Source organism: Pogoniulus pusillus, chromosome 29 (genome assembly GCF_015220805.1).
Source record: "Pogoniulus pusillus isolate bPogPus1 chromosome 29, bPogPus1.pri, whole genome shotgun sequence".
NCBI lineage: Eukaryota > Metazoa > Chordata > Aves > Piciformes > Lybiidae > Pogoniulus > Pogoniulus pusillus.
The window spans coordinates 8,315,061-8,334,367 of NC_087292.1; the positions used below are offsets into that span (position 1 = coordinate 8,315,061).

Sequence of the window (19,307 nt, forward strand, 5' to 3'; positions counted from 1 at the left end):
GAGATCTCTCAACATCTAGATGCCTTTATAGATCTATCCCAAAGACCAATATGGATTGCTTTTAATGCAGTAATGCTAGGTGTCTTTACTGGATGCATATTCTCATGTTTAACAGGCAGGAATTGGATACTAATACAATAATTGACAGGTGAAGAAAAACTGCTTGGGTTGTGTGCTGAAGCTGTTTCTTCCATACCGTTTGCCACTTGGCAACCAGAAGTCTGAGTTCCTTGTTAATCAGCTTCTGAACTGCTGCATTTTAAAGTAATTGCTAGGTTGAGTTGGCATTCAAGTGTTGTAAACTGAGGTGTTTTGAGAAGTGATTGATCAATGTCATAAAGATGGAAGTGTGGTAAATACACAGTGAAGGGAACTCTGCCAGTCTATGTGGATGGAGCTGTGCCTGCTCATCAGTGAATCCACAGCTTTATCCCTGAACAGTAACTGGGCAAATATTTCTGTTTTCATGAGTCCCTGCTCAGTTCCTAAGCCCATCCATCTATTCATGTGCACATCAGTGAAATGCTTAACAGGTTGTGTATGAACTGGATGGGCAAAGTAACAGAACAACACAGGCATCAGTGTGATACTCATCACCCTTCTGGAGAGTAGGATGATGAAAAGTGGTGTTTGTATTGCTGAGGTTTGTACTTCTTTCTTGTGACAGTATAGGAAATGCAGATCATGTTGTAGACCACAGGAGTGCACAGGTGGTCTAACCCAGCAAACAGTATCGGTGCTTAGAACATCCTGTGGACTGATTCTCGCCCTTTTGGGGCTGTAAATTGAAAGCAGTCTTCTGAACCGCCTTTACATGACTGTTCGGGTTTTAGCTGACTAGGGAGGAGCTGTAATATCACTAAGAGCAGTTCTGAGAAGCAGTTTCATTCCTGAGTTCAAAATACTGTGTGGCCTGGCACTGTGCTGCCCACTTCAAGTAGGGTGACAAGACACAAAGACAGCAAGGAGAATGAAGATTCCCACTGCAGTTAGAAGTTTTGCCAAATACACCATTTAAAACAGACTCTGCTGCAATCAAGAGGCCACCATTTGATTCCAGAAAATAAAATGCTACTGACTGCACCTGAACTTCAGTTGCTTCTGGCTGAACACAAGCAGTAATGCTGCTTATATCCCAAGCCACTGCAGAGAGATTTCTGAGCAAATAGAGCAAAATACATGAATTACTGATGGACAGGTCAGATGATATTTCTTTGTTTAACCCTTAACCATTAAAATGGGAGAAGAATTATGGTACTTTCCATGTAGGGAATATTCAGAACAAATTGTTAAGAATGAATAGTGCAGAATTATTTAATTCATGTAGATAAGTTTCCTGTCTGCAGTACTTCTGAGAGTCAAGTGGCATCTTCCAACCATGGATTGTCCACAGATAGGCAGGAGATCCTCTCTAATTTGCTTTTACTGTTGGCATAGAGGTTTTGATGGCATTTTCATATTACTGTAACTTTCATTTTTGTGCTGCAATACAGACTTTCCCCTACGGAGTGAAGTACATTATATGTTAGAGTACAAAACTGAGGGTTTATTCCTAAGATGCAAAGAAAACAAGCAGACCAGTCACCACTTGCAATGAGGAAAATGTGGTGCTGACCTCAGGAGATCCCTTCCAATGTAATTGTTCTGATTCTGTGGTTATCCATCTGGGTAAAGCCCATCTGCTCAGAGGGACTCAGATGTGGACCTGTGTAGCTTTACAATTTTAACTGAGGCCATGTGTACATGTATGTTCTATTTGGAAGATACAGAATGTTTACCAAACCCTTCATGAGAACAGTGCTTTCTGTGTAACTGACATTTTTTACAGCTACTCCTAAGGAAATGTTTCCTTGTAAACTGTATCAGGCTCTAAAAGCATTAAGACTGGTCATTGTAGGAGATAATTTTAAGTCCAAATGTTTACCTTAGTTATTTTCTGTAGATTCATTTCCTTGCTTCAGTGAAAATTATGTTTGACTAAAATTTAAGTACTTGCATTAGTGCATTACTAAATCATTAGTAGAAGTTTTGCTGTGTGTATTTTAGAAATAGTATTTAGAAGCATACTTTAATCTTTTGTAAATCTACAATGTATTGTTTTTTTCTTTACAGCTATCTGCATCATATTGGTGCATTTACTGATAAAATACAGACTTCATTTTTTACCAGAAAGTGTGGCTGTTGTTTCTTTAGGTGAGTAACCATGACATTTTTGTATTGAATTCCTGTTAGTTTGGGGACTCTTAGTAGTCTCTGCTTGAAGTAACGCTGTGTTGTGTGTTAACCATCACTAGAAAAATGCAGCACACTGGATTCAGTGAAGAAAACAATCAAATTATAGAATTAAATTAATGGAAGCAATTGAGAAATAAGTGTATGTGCTAAGACTGGGACAGTCAGTGACACATACAGGCACTATAGGCATGTCACATAGGGCAACAAAGCTGATGAAAGGCCTGGAACACAAACCCTATGAGGAGAGGCTGAGCGAGCTGGGTTTGTTTAGCCTAGAGAAGAGGAGGCTCAGGGGTGACTTCATTCCTGTCTACAACTACCTGAAGGGACATTGTGGCCAGGTGGGGGGTGGCCTCTTCTCCCAGGCAACCAGCAATAGAACAAGGGGACACAGTCTCAAGTTGTGCCAGGGGAAGTATAGGCTGGATGTTAGGAGGAAGTTCTTGCCATTGGAATGGGCTGCCCAGGGAGATGGTGGAGGCACCATCCCTGGAGGTCTTCAAGAAAAGACTGGATGAAGCACTTAGCACCATGGTCTAGTTGACTGGATAGGGCTGGGGATAGGTTGGACTGGATGATCTTGGAGGTCTCTTCCATCCTGGTTGATTCTATGATTCTGGAGTCACTAAGTGCTTCAGCAGCTTCCTGTATTTTTGCATCTGCACTGTAGAAGATACTGCAGCACTCCCTGGCAGAGAGACTCTCTCCTGCCCTTTGAAGTGGCACACATTTTTGTTAGTTTTGGTAGAATTATGTCTGCATATGTGATTTTAATCTATCTGGAGACTGTAATTGTATCCTGAAAACTTGCCTGGACTACCAGATGCTTAACTATCCCTGTAATACCACAACAAGAGCTCTTCCTGTGACTTGAGCTATACAATCTGTGACTTGAGCCACCCTTAATAAAGATCAAGTGCTTACTTAACATGAATTAAATTTGGAGTATTCACAAGCCTGCAGTGTTATGTTAGAGTAGTTTATTTGTACACTGTTACTCCTGATGTAAATGTGTATATGAAGATGAAATCAGACCAAAGTACATTATTTTCTCTACAGAGTGTGTAGCATAACGTTTAAAGAATCCAGTCTAATCCCAGCAACAGTTTTTCAGTTGTCTCTTAACTCCTTTACAAGAATCTGTGATCCTTTTGCTTCTGTTACTAGTGACACTTTCACTGACAGCTGTTCTAAAAATACAACAAAAAGAGAAAGATGCTTAGCTGTAATCTTAACACAGCATGAAGGGTTGATACTTGTTGAGCAGGTAGATTTTTGACTTTGTCCTGGGCTTTCCTGGTGCATTCTTCTCCCATATTTTTAACTGTGTTTTCAGATTGTTTCTCAATGTAGAAAGGTGCTTATGTTTTCTGGAAGATAGGGGTCTTCTTTCATCTTGGGTGCTAGACTGACAAAGTCTTAGAGCTGTTACTTAGCAAAAAGAAAAACGTTTTCCTGCAGATAAAACTCCCTCAGTTTTTAGGTAGCTCTCTGTGTTGCAGACTGCATGATATCGCTAGCATAGTAGAAGGTATCGAAGCTTAATTTGCAAGACCCTGTTTGAGTTTTGAGATTTCTGTACAGCTGAAAAGCAGATAGATCTGTAAGCAGTCTGCCATAGTGCTGATGTGGATGGGTGTTGCATGCACTGCTCATCTTCATAGCAGCACCATCCATTAGAATTTGTTTATTCTTGGTCTACTATAGCATGACAGAGAGATCAGAGCTGCTGCAGATCGTCCTGACTTACTCTATCATCCCTACAGAAACCATGTGGTATTCTATTCACTACTGACACACTTTTCTTTCCTTCCCTTCTGACATTATTGCTGTGGACAGATGAGATGTCTTGCATAGTACCTCATGCAGTGTCATGACAGGTTCCAAAAGCACATTGCTATCCCTTCAGTATTCTTCCTCTTTGCACACAAAAATCCAGGTGAAAGGTGTTAATTTGGCTTTTAATCAGGTTGGTTACCATTGTTATTAAACAGTGAATCTAAATTTAAGCATAATCTGCAATTTAAAATGCAGCAGTATATTCAGTGCTCTTCTGGTCTAGGTTTGGATTTTTCTTTACTCTCATGCTTTATATTCTGGCCCAGCCAACTACTAGGCAGTGCTCAGCTGATGTGTTGAGCAAGCTTGTGTCACTGCTGCGCTTTGCAGAGAGCAGCAGAGGTGCAGGCATACTGTTCTTTCTGCTTTTTGTTATTGGCATCTCAGTGGCAGAACAAGGGTTTTAGCTGTGCTGATATGCTCTGTGCTTCTTCAGTCCCAGCAGAAGCTTGTTGATGAAACTGGTAAGTTTTCTTGCTGGGGCTGTCACTTGTACTCAAGATGTGTATGGAGGAGCAGCACTGCACCTCTTTTAGCCATGCAGGAAACTTGCACAGTTGAGTTTTTGGTGTGAGCCACAGCGTAGCTGTACTCTGTCACCTCAGCCACATAAGATGATACAAAAAAAATGCAATTTCACCAAGTTGAGAGAGTGTTATACCCAGTAGCAATGCAGGTAACAGGTGTCCTGTGTCACTTAAACTTTATTTAGTTTATTGATTCACTCATATTTAAACTACTGTTAGCTCTGTGGGCAGGATATGGCATCTGTTTAGTCACAGAATTGTCAGCTAATTGCTGGTCAGGGAACCTCTGTTACTGGTAATGATCTACACAGCTGCAAGAGCAGTGTTGGGTTTCAAGTGTTCAGCTTTGCTAGCAGTGCCAGAAGTGAGGTGTGTCCTATTTTGATTTGTAAATTAAGCAGATGTCCTCAGGAAGCTACGGAAGGCTAATAAAAATGGCAGCAGAGAAGATAAGCATGATTTTCACAGCTGTTTTTCCTCTCATTGTTTAAGCTGGCTCAGAGGTGGTGTTTTACAGTTTCTAGGGCATGTTGCTCTCCTAGTAGACAGGACAAGATTCTCTAAGACTGGATTTTGATCTCAGTCCTTGAAAGTTCCTGGCATTTTATTGGTAAAAATAGTTGCCCTGAGTTTTTCTCTTTGGTTTGTTATTGAGTTTTAACATCTCAGGAAAAGTGAAAGTTGGTTGTAACATGAAAATTCTTAGCTTTCTAGTTAGCCTATTGACAAAATGGATCTACCTGATTTAATAAATGGAAGCATCTGAACAAAACCTGTGTTCATTAATCTAGTAGTAAAAGAAGAGCAGTTGTAAAGATGTGTGAGACAGATTTCACAGACCAGCATCAAAACTGATTCTGCTGCTGTTAAACCCTCTTGGTGATGCATTATTTTGTGTGACTCTCTTTTGTAACTTGACTTAGCATAGTCTTACTTTAGTGGTTCTGTAGCGTGCAGATATGCAGCTAGATGTAACCTGTGCCTATATAAAGGTGTAAGCTACACGATTCAGACTCCTTTTCCCTTAACCTCTGCTGTTACCTTACATTTACAGTATTGTTCATTTCAGTTTTGATACCATAGAAGCACCTCATCCCTCCATGACACTGTTAGGGCTAGTTTGTGATTAGCTCTTCATCTAAAGAAGAGATTGAGACTGGCCTTTGACTTAAGCCTCTTGAGCTTGTAGGATAGAGGTGTCCAACTTGTAGCCCAGAGGCCATGGATGGCTTGCTCACAGGGATTCAGTTTCACGGTCATGCTGGAGCCCTTTCACGTCAGAAGTGAATTAAGGGATTCTCTTTCTTTGAAATCCCCTCTAAATGTAGCTTTGTGTGAGGGCTTTTAACTCTAATTCATAAAATACTGGAAGATTGGTTAGGAAGTGCTCTGATTGTTGTGTTTTTGTTTTTCCCCTCATAAACTTCTGTAAAGTGATCTAAGTCCTGCTTGGACTGGCAGTGTTCCTGCACTGCAAGAACTAGAATGTTCTAGTCTTTAGCTTCTAACACTGCCTCCATCCCAGACAGAAAAGCCTGACTGGTAGTACAGAGAATTGTGTTTATATGCCATGTGAGTGGCTGTATCTGCATTCTGTCCCCCTTCAAAGAACAGCAGTTCTTTGATGTTCCTTCATTAGTGTTTTATTCTTCCTTTAAGAATTGTTCCATTTAATGGAACAATTATTTCTACTCTCTGGGACCAATGCCTTCACATATTTTTGTATAAAGAAGGCTTAAGCCTCATGGCTTTGTGTGTATGACACATCCATCAGGAGTAATGCATGTGATGCTATTTTTAAGACACTCTTGATAGCTACAGCATCAGAGGATTAAAAACACCCCAGTTACAGGGACACTTTAAGCTTCTCAGCCACTTTTTACCTTTCGTTCAGTGTATTTCACTTCTGCAGCCCAACATGTGACAGCTGAGTCTCCACTCTGCAAACAGTTAAACTATGCAGAAACAGATCCAGAGTCAGACTAAAGACATTTTCCTCCTAACTCTGTGAAAGCAATTAATGTCAGTTTGTGAATTATCTTGAAGTCTTTAGAAGAAATCTTGTTAATTTGGAGTTTTCTCTCTTTTTGAAGATAGAGAGGCAGAAGCAGCATGATAACCTTTAACTGTTGAGTTTGCAGCACCCTTGATAAAATTCTTTTATACTCAAATCACTGCTTCTACATGACTTAAAAGATGTGTAATTCATTTGGAAAATGGTTCTGACAGCATCTCCACCCTGATGAGATTTTGTTGCCTGCTTCATTGCCAGTAAGAGCTATGATTTCATGGAGACAAAGTTCACTCTGTGTAGAGGACTGATTTCACTTGAGCTGAACTGACACTGCAAATAGCATGTGAGTAACAGGAAGGCTGTGTGCCATCACACAGATATCCAACCCATAATGTCCTGATTCTGTAGCAGGAAAGGTGGGCTTTTATTGGAATGCAGCTTAGATGAGAAGCATTTTTTGTGTAGTTCAACGTGTTGCCTTTATGAACCAAAGAATACAGCACACTCAGTTCACTACTTGGATACCCCAAATGACAGTGTTGGTGTAGGAAGCTCTGTAATTATGTAATCCATTGGAAACTGGCATATATATGGGCCCCAAAACCACTTTGTGTTTTTGTGATGTAGGAGTGAAGGACTTGCTGCTTTGCCTTGTTTCTGCTTTTGAAACACTGATGGCTGCACCTCAATAAATGGTTAATACAAATAGTGATGTGTTTTGTGGCTATTTCACAGTGTTTTCTCATTCTCTCCTAGGTATCCTTATGGGAGCTTTTATAAAAATCATAGAGGCTCAAAAGTTGGCCAACTGGAAGGTATCTTTGAATCAATTATTTTTTAAATGTAGATCAATAGTTAAAATAAAACATATATTCACTTAGATATAAGTTCTAGATACTTATATACATTATAAGTTTGAGGGTTTTTTAAGGATTAATACAACCAAATTCAGGTTCTGATCCTGCTGAACATTTTTCCTAAGTAAATCTTTTTTATGTACCAAATCTGTGCTTATTACATACATGATAGAAGAATGTACTGGGCATCTTTGGGATTGGTTATAGTAAAAACCAGAGCAATTCATTTATTTGTGTTGTATACTTTTTGGCTGTATTAGTCATCTTTAGTTAGTTTTGTAGATCTTTTCACAGATAAGAATGTGATTTGATAACTTGTAAAGTCACATGGTCTATTTGAAGATGTTAACATACATTCCAGAGAGGTAAAAAAGGAGCACTTCATCAGAACAGGCAGCTAAAAGTCATGGTATTTACTTCCTTCTGCTTAAAACTGCAGCAAACTGTGGTGCTAAGAGCCACAGTTCACAAAGTAATCCGTTCAGCGTGGCATGTTTCTTGGAGACTCCACTGCCTCTTGCGGCAAAGACTGCCAAAACCAGTGTGCCTGAAGCAGCAGCTGGCTGGGACAATGGAAACCTGACCTGAGCTTTATTTCCAATAGCACAGAGAGGCAAAGCTTCTGTGCAGGAGGTACTCCTTGTCCCAGTACCCAGTGCTTTACAGAATTAGGAAGAAACCTAATGGGTTTTGGTGATGGCAGCCAAAGATGAGAACATGAGACTATGGGACATCTGCAAAGATCTTCAAAACCTGGGTAGAGCCATGAGCAGCTGAAGTTGCTCTCACTTGGCTCTGCTTTAAGCCTCCAGAGGTCCCTTCCAACATAAATTAGTGTGTGATATCATGAGGTCTTATCTGTGCTTGTATGGAGTCCTCAAGGTGAGAAAATCCTGACGGAAGTGTCTCCATGTGTTGAACTGTGCAGCAAAGACACTTCTGTCCCTTCCAACCTAAATCACTTGGCCCTGCTTTAAGCCTCCAAAGGTCTGTTCCAACCTGAATTAGTGTGTGATGTCATGAGGTCTTATCTGTGTGCTTGTACAGAGTCCTCAAGGTGAGAAAATCCTTACAGAAGTGTCTCCATGCATTGAACTCTACAGTGAAGCAAGGGTTTTGCCTCCTACAGTTTCATCAAAGCAATCAACTCTTCACTATTCCTGCTTTTAATTTAAGAACTTGAAGTATTTAAATTGTGATTTTGTTTCATAGGATCAAGCAGTTTATTAAGATTAGATCAGTGAACTGATTGAAATCACTGATTTGAATCACCAGTTTTAAACAGGATTTATATTAGCAAGCTGAAAATCTTGGTCTGAGTAGGGAATCTTAATCTCAGCTTGCAGCTATTTCCCTAAAGGAAGATTAGGCTTTTTCTTTGCGATAAAATACATCAAAATGCATAGAATTTCAATCAGATACATCTTTTTAATTACATACTGGACTTCTTTTTTTGTCAACTAACTACACTCATTCTGTGTACATTCATTTAAGCAACTGCAGAGCTCAAGAGTCATGCTGTAATATTTAATTTTTTATACATTTACTTATTAGAAACAGTGGGTGGTGCTCTCATTAGTGTGTTTTCATTGCTGATATGTGCCAACTGGATTTAACTTAAAATTGAAAGTCAGTTAAACAGCCACAAAATCAGCATTTTAAAATAGCTTCTTGTTAAAATAATCTGATGGAAGTCACATATGAAGGGAGAGAAAAGAAAACTTATAAGTATGCTCTGATTTTGAGCATTGATTCTGTAAACACAGCAAACAGTGATCATAGCTAGTGAATTATGTAGTTCATTTCTGGTCATATCATGGGAGGCACTGGGAGTGCTGTGTCTAGTTGCTCCTGTTATCAGTTAAGGTAAAAAGTCACAGATACCACATTATTATTTGCTTCCTTAAGTTACTTTCACCACATTAAAGCTTAAGCTTAACATAGGCTGTCATAGTTTTAGGTGTGAAATGTTCTAGTCAATATTTTTTTGTCTACTTTTAAAACCAGTTATATTTATTTTATAATTTACTAGAAGATTTGGGTTTATCTGGTATGGAAAAACAAATTGATTATTTAACTGCAGGCTCTATCAATGTGTAAAGAAGATCTTGGGTCATACCCCTGCCTAAACACTATCCTATAATCTTTTGCACTCATGCCACACCAAGTCTTCAGTGGACTTCATGCTTGTTAGTGACCACAATGCTCAGATTTTACTTTCTTGGGCTCTGCTTCAGTGCAGCACAAATGCAGTCCTTCCTTTTCATTATTTCTTGCCTCCTTGTCCAGCTCTCCTTTCAGGGGCCTTTCAACAGTATAATTAATTAGGCATGAGGTGTTAGATGATCTCCAGAAGTCCCTTCCAACCCTTGCCATTCTGTGATTCTGGATTTTGCTCCAGCACAGTTAAAGGAATGACAGTGTCTAGGTAACGTCAGCCATCAGTGCACGCAGTTGTGCCTGCCGAGCAGTGGACTGGAACATTGCGGTCTAGAGGATGAGTTTTATTTACTAAGTCCCCCAAAGCCTTTAAGATGATTATTGCTGGTACAGACCAGAATGAGACTTTAAAGGGATGAGTACTTTTTTTTGGGAGCTGGTGTTTTAACAGCGCAGCGAATCAGCTCTTTAACCTGGATTTAAACAAATTCGTAATCACTGTAATCACTGCTTACAAAAGTGCCAAGTTCTGTACTCAGAACTATGGAGACCAGGAGGGAGCCTGCTTGGTAAAAACAGAGAGGCACATTCAGCTGTGATTAACTTGCCAGCAGAAGAAATCAGGGTGCCAGTTTGCAAGTGCAACTCCATAAAGCAATGTTAGCCAAGTGATGAGATAGACAACAAAGAGTAAGGTCACCACAAAATAACATCTTGCTTCATGATAGGTTTCACTGATGTCACTCTGATGGTAAGAAGGAACCATTAGAACAGTACCATTAAATTACAGGCATAAAGTACATTTGGCAAGAAGAATAAAGTGTCAGCCCCTGAACAGTGGTATGTATCTTGAACCTGTTCACTTGCAAGTGTACTGATCTGAGTTCTTCTTGTTAGGTGATGAGTTTTCTAGTGAAACTGTATTTGGTCACAGTTAACCAAGACTGTAGTCAAACCATTGGCCAAGAAGTCACCGTTGCTTGGCAGTCTCTACAGATACTGAGACTGAGAGATAAAATGGGAATACTTTTTGTGGAAACAGACTTTTCCTTTATGATAAATAACCTGTTCTCTAGGCACCTTATTTGGAGACTAATTTAAAATAAGTAACACCTAGATGTCTGTCACTGGACGAAAAACCCTCTAGAAATAGCAGCTTCTGCAGTCTTTGTGATTAAAAGGGAGAAAGAATAATGTCATTTTCAGTTTCCCTTTAGGAAGATTTTATGTTATTTCAATAGTTATGATATGCTTGCAGTTAACACCACGTTTTTGTTTTGCAGGAGGAAGAAATGTTTCGTCCAAATATGTTTTTTCTGCTTTTGCTTCCACCTATTATATTTGAATCCGGATATTCATTGCACAAGGTCAGTGCCTGCCAGACACTCATTTTACATGTTGAGGTTTTGTTTGGAACACATTCTGCTTTAGGTTATTTTCGTGAAGTTTGGAATAGTTACATTAAATCTCTTCATATTAATCATCAGGTAATTGAGAATGGAAAATGTAAGCTCTTCAACCCAGAATTTGGGGAATGTAGCTTGATACTGTTAACTTGAGTGTTGGCAAGGCTTTAGGTCCTGTGCAGAGGTTGTTTTGTAGGAGAGGTTTCTTATCAGAGCTGTACAAGAGCTGGTGTGAAGGATGCAAAATGGGAAGGAGTGGGATGAAAAGTGGGAAAGGTGGAGTAGCTCCCTAGCTAGAGAAGAAGAAAATGTTTACAAGGGACCTGAGAGCTTTTGCCTGGGACCCTGTGTTTCTGTGAACGTTCCTCACAGCACCAGTCCTGGCTGAAATGGTTCTGGACCTCTCTGTGCTGCCTTTCTACTTCAATTAAGCTGCAAGAGAGGGGGTGAACAGTGGGCAGCAGCAATGTTGTGAATTGGTACCAACACTGAAGAGGTTTTAATGCAGAATCACAACCTAAGAAGTGGACCAGCAACTGGCAAGTCTCTAAGACTTTTTCACATGTCCAGTGTACAACTCAAGGGAGGAAAATGTGTCAAAAGTGGTGGTGAATTCCAGCTGTTTGTTGGAGGACTGGTTTGTTGTTAGGGTACTGGGCTGACATCCTGTCCTGTGTGTCAGGGGCATTTGCTGGTGGCTCTTCAGGCAGATGGTGTGGAACCCCAGGTCCTTGTGTACCTGGAACCAAACTAAGGAAGCTTTATTACCAGAAACTCAGGCGTGAATCGGAATCTAATTTAGATGCAAACCCAAATATGAGTTTTCCTTCAGATGATTTTCAGTAATTTACTTACTTTGTTACTGTGTTCCAGGGTAATTTTTTTCAGAACATTGGTTCCATCACTTTGTTTTCAGTATTTGGCACTGCAATATCAGCTTTCATTGTAGGTGGAGGAATTTATTTCCTGGGCCAGGTAAGAACAACTGCTTTGAAGCACTTAAGTTTATGTGTCTTGCTCTTTGAAAGTTGATTTTTCAAGAGCAGACAAACAATAGTGAAAGTGAATTCCTGAGTCACAAAGTCCAGTTCACTGCTCTATGCTATCACAGAGGCAGTATTATATAACCCCTTCCCTAGACTGAGCATGCTCCATGTTAAGAGCAGTTAAGACCTCCATTTAGTTTTAGGGTTTTTCACTTAATCTTCCTGTCAGAAGGCTGTTCCAAACCCTGTATTCTTTAGAGCCATCTTCTGATTTTCAGTGTTAAATTCATTTCAGTTTTAGCCCTTGTTTTATTCATTTCTCTGCTTTGATGTTTCCCCATCAGTTAGATATAGGCATAGATAATTACTTTTTCTCTCAGACTTCATTCTGGTAGGCCAAACAATCCCTACTTTTCTCTCTGCCTCTCAGATTTCCACCCCTTTAAATGCCAGTTACTCTACTCACTTGTGTCTGCTCAGTTTCAGCTGGTCTTCTCTGATTCTGAGTGACCAGGATCACTGGTAGAGGGCAATATTAAACTGGGTAGCATCACTACTGTGATTTCTCTCATGATTACAGACTTAGGCTTTGAGGAATCATGTAATTTTTAAAACCAGCAGAAAAACACAGCTGATTGTGATTTTTTTAAATGTTTTACCTATTCTTTCAGGCTGATGTAATTTATAAACTCAACATGACAGACAGGTAAGCTCTTGGGGAAATGGTGTGGTATATGAAATGAAACATTCTGCAGGATAAATGCATATCAGGAATGCACTGTAGTTGGCCAGCTCTTTCTGGTTATAGGTTAGACTGTTTACATTCAGTGTGGTATATGACACTGAAAAATAGATTAATCACTTCCAAACTCTATTTGTTACACCCTTCTTTCTAAAAAGTATTATGTGCTCAGTGACCTTTTCTAGACAGGAAAGGTAACTGGGATTTTTAATCAACCTTTACATTGAAACTATGTAAACTTTGATTAGTTGCTATTATGCATATGTATGATAGGGGCATAACTTCCTTGTCTGAGTGTGGGTTTCAGTATCAATAATGTACACTTCTCACCAGCTTGGCAAAGGACCTACTCAGTTTTTTAGGAGTACACCACCACAGCATTAAGTAAAGCTTATTCCTGGTTTATTTGGGATTTTCCTTTGTTTGTTGTAAAGGAATGCAGACATTTTCTGTTAAAATCCATAAATAAATAGGGTGGTAAGCAAGAAACATGGTTTGGGCTGTGTCTGTAAAAATGACTGGCTCCCCATTTCTCTGAATTTTTCTTAACCTAGTTGGAGTAAGACATTGATACAGTTGTTTGAGCTGGGAGATAGGTATTTATCCAACATCTCTTCCAGCTGCACAACAGTAAATGAACACAAAAACTTTTTTGTCACTTGCTGTGAGTGGGAGGAGAGCATAACTTTTCACTGGGTAGAAACTGTAACACATAATGTCTTTGTTGCCAGTTGTTCATACAGATTTACTAGGTACATATTTTTCTTTCATCTAGTTTTCCTTTTTGGTTTGTGTTCTCCCAGTTTTGCATTCGGCTCTTTAATATCTGCAGTTGACCCTGTGGCTACTATTGCTATTTTCAATGCCCTGAATGTGGATCCTGTACTTAACATGTTGGTTTTTGGAGAAAGCATTCTCAATGATGCAGTCTCTATTGTCTTGACCAAGTAAGTGCATTTGAACTAACTCATGTTTATGCAAACAGCAACCACATTATTTTCTGTTAATTGATTCTTCAGGTATGCATCAATTCACAGAATCACAGAATTGTCAGGATTGAAAGGCACCACAGGAACCATCTAGTTCCAACCCCCCTGCCATGGGCAGGGACACCCTCCACTAGATCAGGTTATCCAGAGCCACATCCAGCCTGGCCTTAAAAACATCCAGGGATGGGACTTCCACCACCTCCTTGGGCAACCCATTCCAATGTCTCACCACCCTTATGATGAAGAACTTCTTCCTAATGTCTAATCTAAACCTCCCCTCTAGCTTGGATCCACCCCCACTAGCCCTGTCACTACCCAACGTCATAAGAAGTTGCTCAGCAGCTTTCTTGTACACCTTCTTCAGATAGTGGAAGGCCACAATAAGGTCTCCATGGAGCCTTCTCTTCTCCAGACTGAACAACTCCAACTCTCTCAGCCTGTCCTCATAGGATAGGTGCTCCAGCCCTCTCATCATCCTCATGGCTCTTCTCTGGATACATTCCAGCAAGTCCAATTCTTCCATCTCCATTTGGTATCAAAGGGAACATTAGTTAGAATCCATGTCTTCTTGGTGCAGAGTTCTATGAAATGCATTCCTGAAATTCAGAGAGATTTCTCCCCTTTCCTCCCAGGAGCTCCTTTGTTTCATTTTCAGTGACCTTGTCTCTCATCCACACCTAAATATTTGATGAGAGCTCTTCCTGTTCATTTGTTCTCTGAGGATCCCATTATCCATGTCTTTCATGCCCTGAGTTTTTATCACTGCAAAATGTGGTGTTTCTTTTTTTTTGCCCTTTTCAAAGTTTAAGAGTTGTTTTGTAATACTGGGCATTACCTTAGCCTACTTATGCCATTCTGGGGATTCTTCAGAAGAGCAATGCTGGATTTCCAGATTTCTAGCAGAATTGGGTTTCCCTTTGGGGATTCCACTAGAACTTGATTTAACATCTTTTGACATTCCTCTTGTTATATATGTATCACAGTAAAAGCCTTTTAAGAGTGGTAGCAACAAAGAAATTGAAGTCTTTTTTGTTGTCATTCTCAAAAGACGTTGGTATTTTTGGATCCAGGCTTAGAATTTATAACCATTTCTTTTTTTTTTTTTTTTCCTTTTCATTCTATTTAGCACAGCAGAAGGTTTGACAAGAGAAAATATGTCAGATGTGAGCGGATGGCAAACCTTTCTACAGGCGCTGGGATACTTTCTTAAGATGTTCTTTGGCTCTGCAGCACTTGGCACACTTACTGGTCTTATTTCTGCTGTGATATCCTTTTGGAATTTTGGTGATACTCAGATATAAATTGATGAACTTTAACATTCTAATAGTATTTTCCTTTCTCATTAGACATTATGTTGTTGGCTGAGGATTTTCTCCTACTCATTTTGGTATTATGTTAGCGTTTATTAAAAAGTTACATCAGATTTTTATGAACTTAATGACGGTCTGAAACGTGGCATAGCAGCTTACATTATGTGCACTGCAGTGTTAGAGTATATGGTGACTGTTTCATAAATTCAAAATAGATTCATCCCATCTCAATACTGATCCTTTTTTAAAAGCATATGGCTCATTTTTTTAACGTACATAAACCAGTTAATTAAAAAGGGGGGGGGGGAAAAAGCTGCTTTTCCTGAGGGCTTTGGAGTCAGACCAGCTCATTTGTCCCCATGTATCACATTCAGGCAGCTGAATACAGATCCTGTCCTGTTTGGATTTACATTGAGTTGTATTTTGCCTCTTACATTTACGTGAATTGGTTGCTAAACAACCCAGGAGCTTCTCTGCTGAGATAAAGAATGATGTTTGTTGTAAGCCAGACACCTTTGCTACTCTTCAGAGCTTGTTTAATGTTAACACTGACTTCACTGCAGGTAACCTTTTGTGCTAGGCTTGTACAGCAGTTATTCATGGCATCTAGGACATACTGTTAGGCACTTTGTTTGTAAATAACAAGAACAGAGTGTTTGATTAAATAGAGGCATAATTCTTTTCTGGTTCATTATTCTGATTCCATGAACCTGTAAATGATTCCATACATCACAACAAAAGGGGGAGACAGGTGTTAAACACTTGTCACTGATACCTAAATGATACAGTTTAGTAGTCATGGTAGATGGGTTATGGTTGGACTTGATGATCTTAAAGGTATTTTCCAACTTTAATGATTCTGTGATTCTATGATATTAAGCAGTTTATTTTCCCTATGACAGTTATTCATCCCTGAAAATATTTGGTTTATCTTAAGCATGCAAAAATTTCAATGCAACAGAGGGCATGTCTTACTAGTTGCCAGCAGATACATATAGCTGGAAGGTCGTTGCTGGTTCATGACCCAGGAAGAATTTGAATCTCCACATCACAGGCATCTAATCCTCCAAATTTTAACAAAGATGTTAGGTGGGGTATTTTAAGCATTAAGGCAAGGATGTGGTAGAAAAGAATATTCCTTAATGTTACTGCAAATCTACTATATCCATTTGGAAGTAGCTTTAAGCCTAGGACTGAACAGAGGAGGTTACTTGCACACTTAGTGTGGCAACTATAGGTGTCTGAGTCAAAATCTGCATGAACATGACAGCTGTGCTGCAGAACCCTGTATGACATGCAAAGCAGAGCCTGCAGCCCTTGACAAATGTCCATACTTATGACTACAAATATAAAATAAGTATTAAATATCTTAAAAGGGCATTATTTTGTTAAAACATAAATGAGAGCTATTTTACTTTTAATGTGCTGTTTCATAGCTCTTGTCTGTTTTTAGAAAAGCCTTTACTATTTAATGATTTTCTGCAGCAGTTTTGGAGCAGAGATTTCCAAGAGTGAACATGCAGGCAAACGTTCTCTCTAGATCCACACAACCAACTTGGCATGTTGTTTTCAGCACTGTGTAGGTACAGGCAGCAGCAGATCTTCTCATTCTCTAGGTCTGTCCATTCTGATAAGAATTCTACCAGTAGTAGCTGCTAAAAGAAACACTCCTTATAAAATAAGAGACCTTACAGCTACCTTACAATACCTAAACGGCTCCAATAGGAAGACTCAGGAGGGACTTTTCACAAAGGTGTTTAGCTATAGCCAGGTGGGATTGGTCTCCTCTCCCAGGCAACCAGCAACAGAACAAGGGGACACAGTCTCAAGTGGTGCCAAGGGAGGTCTAGGCTGGATGTTAGGAGGAAGTTCTTGACAGAGAGAGTGATTGGCATTGGAATGGGCTGCCCAGGGAGGTGGTGGAGGCACCGTCCCTGGAGATGTTTAAGAAGACTGAATGAGGCACTTAGTGCCATGGTCTGGTTGATTGGCTAGGGCTGGGTGGCAGGTTGGACTGGATGATCTTGGGAGGTCTCTTCCAACGTGGTTGATTCTATGATTCTGTGACATGGTATTAAGCTGAGGGAGAGCAGCTTTAGACTTGATCTTGGAAGAAGTTCTTCAGTATGAGAGTGGTGAGACTCTGGGAGAGGTTGTGGATGGCTCCTCCCTGGGGGTGTTTAAGGCCAGGCTGGATGAGGCCTTGAGCAGCCAAGTCTAACTGAGAAGTCTCAGCTGATGTAGCTGACGATCTCTTGATGAAAGCTAATGAAGGTCCCTTCCAACTTCAGCCATCCTACAATTCTCAGAAAGTAGTACTCTTTCCATACTCGAGCCAAAGGCCAGTGTGTAGAATTCCTGCAGCAGATAACCACAAGCAGTGTTCTGTAATGCTCAGCTGTACATTTGTCTTTCCTTTTGTTAATCGACCTTTTTTCCGTAACGTTTCCGCGTGTACGTGCTGAAGCACATTGATTTAAGGAAGACACCCTCCCTAGAGTTTGGGATGATGATTATCTTTGCTTACCTTCCTTATGGACTTGCTGAAGGTATCTCACTCTCAGGTGAGTAGCAGACTAAATATGTGCTGGTTTCATTGATAAATTTGCAGAGTAGGCATTAGTTTTGTCTAAGAGGGCCTTTGGTTTTCTCATTTAACTTTTCGACTTTGACTTGCTTTAAAGAAACCCTGATTCTCTACTTCATGTTCTGAAAGTACAGTAAAGCTAATTACACTTTTCATGTGTTACTAAACCAACATAAATGCTTATATTCTCCCCAGTTACCTCTGCCTAACAGAATTCAGATTTCAGCTGCAGGCTGTAGATCTCAGCCACGTCAGGCAATAGCTCACGTCCAGCCTACTACCCTGCAGCCAGGACCTCTCCTTCAGTTTCATTTAGCAGCTCAGCAGAGATCACTGAGTCTTGTATATATCTGAACACTTGATAGAAGTTGCTGGGGATCACAAGAGGAGGCTTACAGGGCAACTTACTCCATCGTTCCACAGAATCAAGTACAAGTACAGGGTCTGGTCCTGCGAACTGCCGAATGTCTCTGACCTTTGCTAATTCAAGTGAGGTGTTTTAAGGAAGTCACCTTCTTATCTGATTTCTTAGAGCAGGAGTGGATGCAACAGTCAGTTTAATGCAAATAGCTGTGGAATCTGGTTCTGGATTTAATTTTTTGTTGGGTTGTTGGTTAGGTGTTTTTAATTGCATTAAAAGTTTCACTCTACAGCTTGGACTACATAAGAACTTTACAGGTTTGTGAGAAGTAGTAGCAGGAGTAGATTGCTTGTAAATGAGCTACAGGTTTGAAATCACTTTCTGAAAATATACTTGTAAACTAATGTAAATATTTTGGAATGGATCCGCAGCAGCATGTGTCAGCATAGCTTCACTGATGGCAGTGGGATGGCATTCTTTTATATGTATGAAGATGTGGCCCTATAATCATGGTAGTTGCACAGTCAAAATGTGTAATCCCAATGTAAACATTCCATTCTACCCACTTGCATCCAGAGCTGCTCTTATGTTGGTATATGCCAACACAGATGTAGGGAAATTAAATTATGTGAGACCTCAGCAGGCAATTTGATATGTTAAAATATTTGTATGGCTGTAAAGCCAGGTTTTGCTTTGCAGTAAGGTTGTTCTGGAGGGTCTCAGCATGTGGCCTTCTCTATTCCTAATTTCATCACAAAATATTACAGACTGCCAATGCCATTGCATTATAAAACCAGTACATCTGTGTGTTGGTATGCAGAGTTTGCAGTAAGATCCCTAGTTAGTTACTCTCAGGACGATAGAGAGTCTTTGTCAGTTTAGTAGTAAAGACAGTTTCTCTGTTTTGCTCAATTGCCTTCAAGAATGGCTGACTTCTCAAGAAACACAAACTTTGAATGACCTTAGTCCAAGTTGCCTGTGATTCAAAGAAAGGATTGACTGTACCTCAGCCATACTAATCCTTCCATTTGTGCTCATCGGAGCCACTCCTGGGTACATAACTCCAGACAAATACTTCCAGTCTTTTAAACTTCCCTTGTTTGGCACAGAGCAGGCAAGCTCCCACACATCATCCTGTCCACGAGATCTTCATTGCATTTGGTTTCTTCTCAGTTGTCAGAATATGTTGTCAATTTTGGTGAGTTATTTCCTTACAAGGAGTACTGTAGTTGTTCCTCAAGTGGACTGCTAAATGTTTTTACAATCTTAACCATCGTCTGAAGTGACATCCTTC

General features: G+C 40.0%; 1 protein-coding gene across 2 annotated transcripts in view; it reads left to right on the forward strand.

The window, feature by feature from the left end:
- The window catches only part of SLC9A8 (solute carrier family 9 member A8), a 31,627-nt gene that overhangs the window by 3,323 nt on the left and 8,997 nt on the right, over window positions 1–19,307 (forward strand). For both annotated transcript variants that reach the window (XM_064168032.1, XM_064168033.1), the window contains exons 3-10: window positions 2,113–2,193; window positions 7,372–7,430; window positions 10,916–10,999; window positions 11,912–12,013; window positions 12,696–12,730; window positions 13,570–13,713; window positions 14,882–15,020; window positions 17,524–17,629. In XM_064168032.1, coding sequence (XP_064024102.1) covers window positions 2,113–2,193; window positions 7,372–7,430; window positions 10,916–10,999; window positions 11,912–12,013; window positions 12,696–12,730; window positions 13,570–13,713; window positions 14,882–15,020; window positions 17,524–17,629 — 750 coding nt within the window. The remainder of the gene's footprint in view (window positions 1–2,112; window positions 2,194–7,371; window positions 7,431–10,915; window positions 11,000–11,911; window positions 12,014–12,695; window positions 12,731–13,569; window positions 13,714–14,881; window positions 15,021–17,523; window positions 17,630–19,307) is intronic.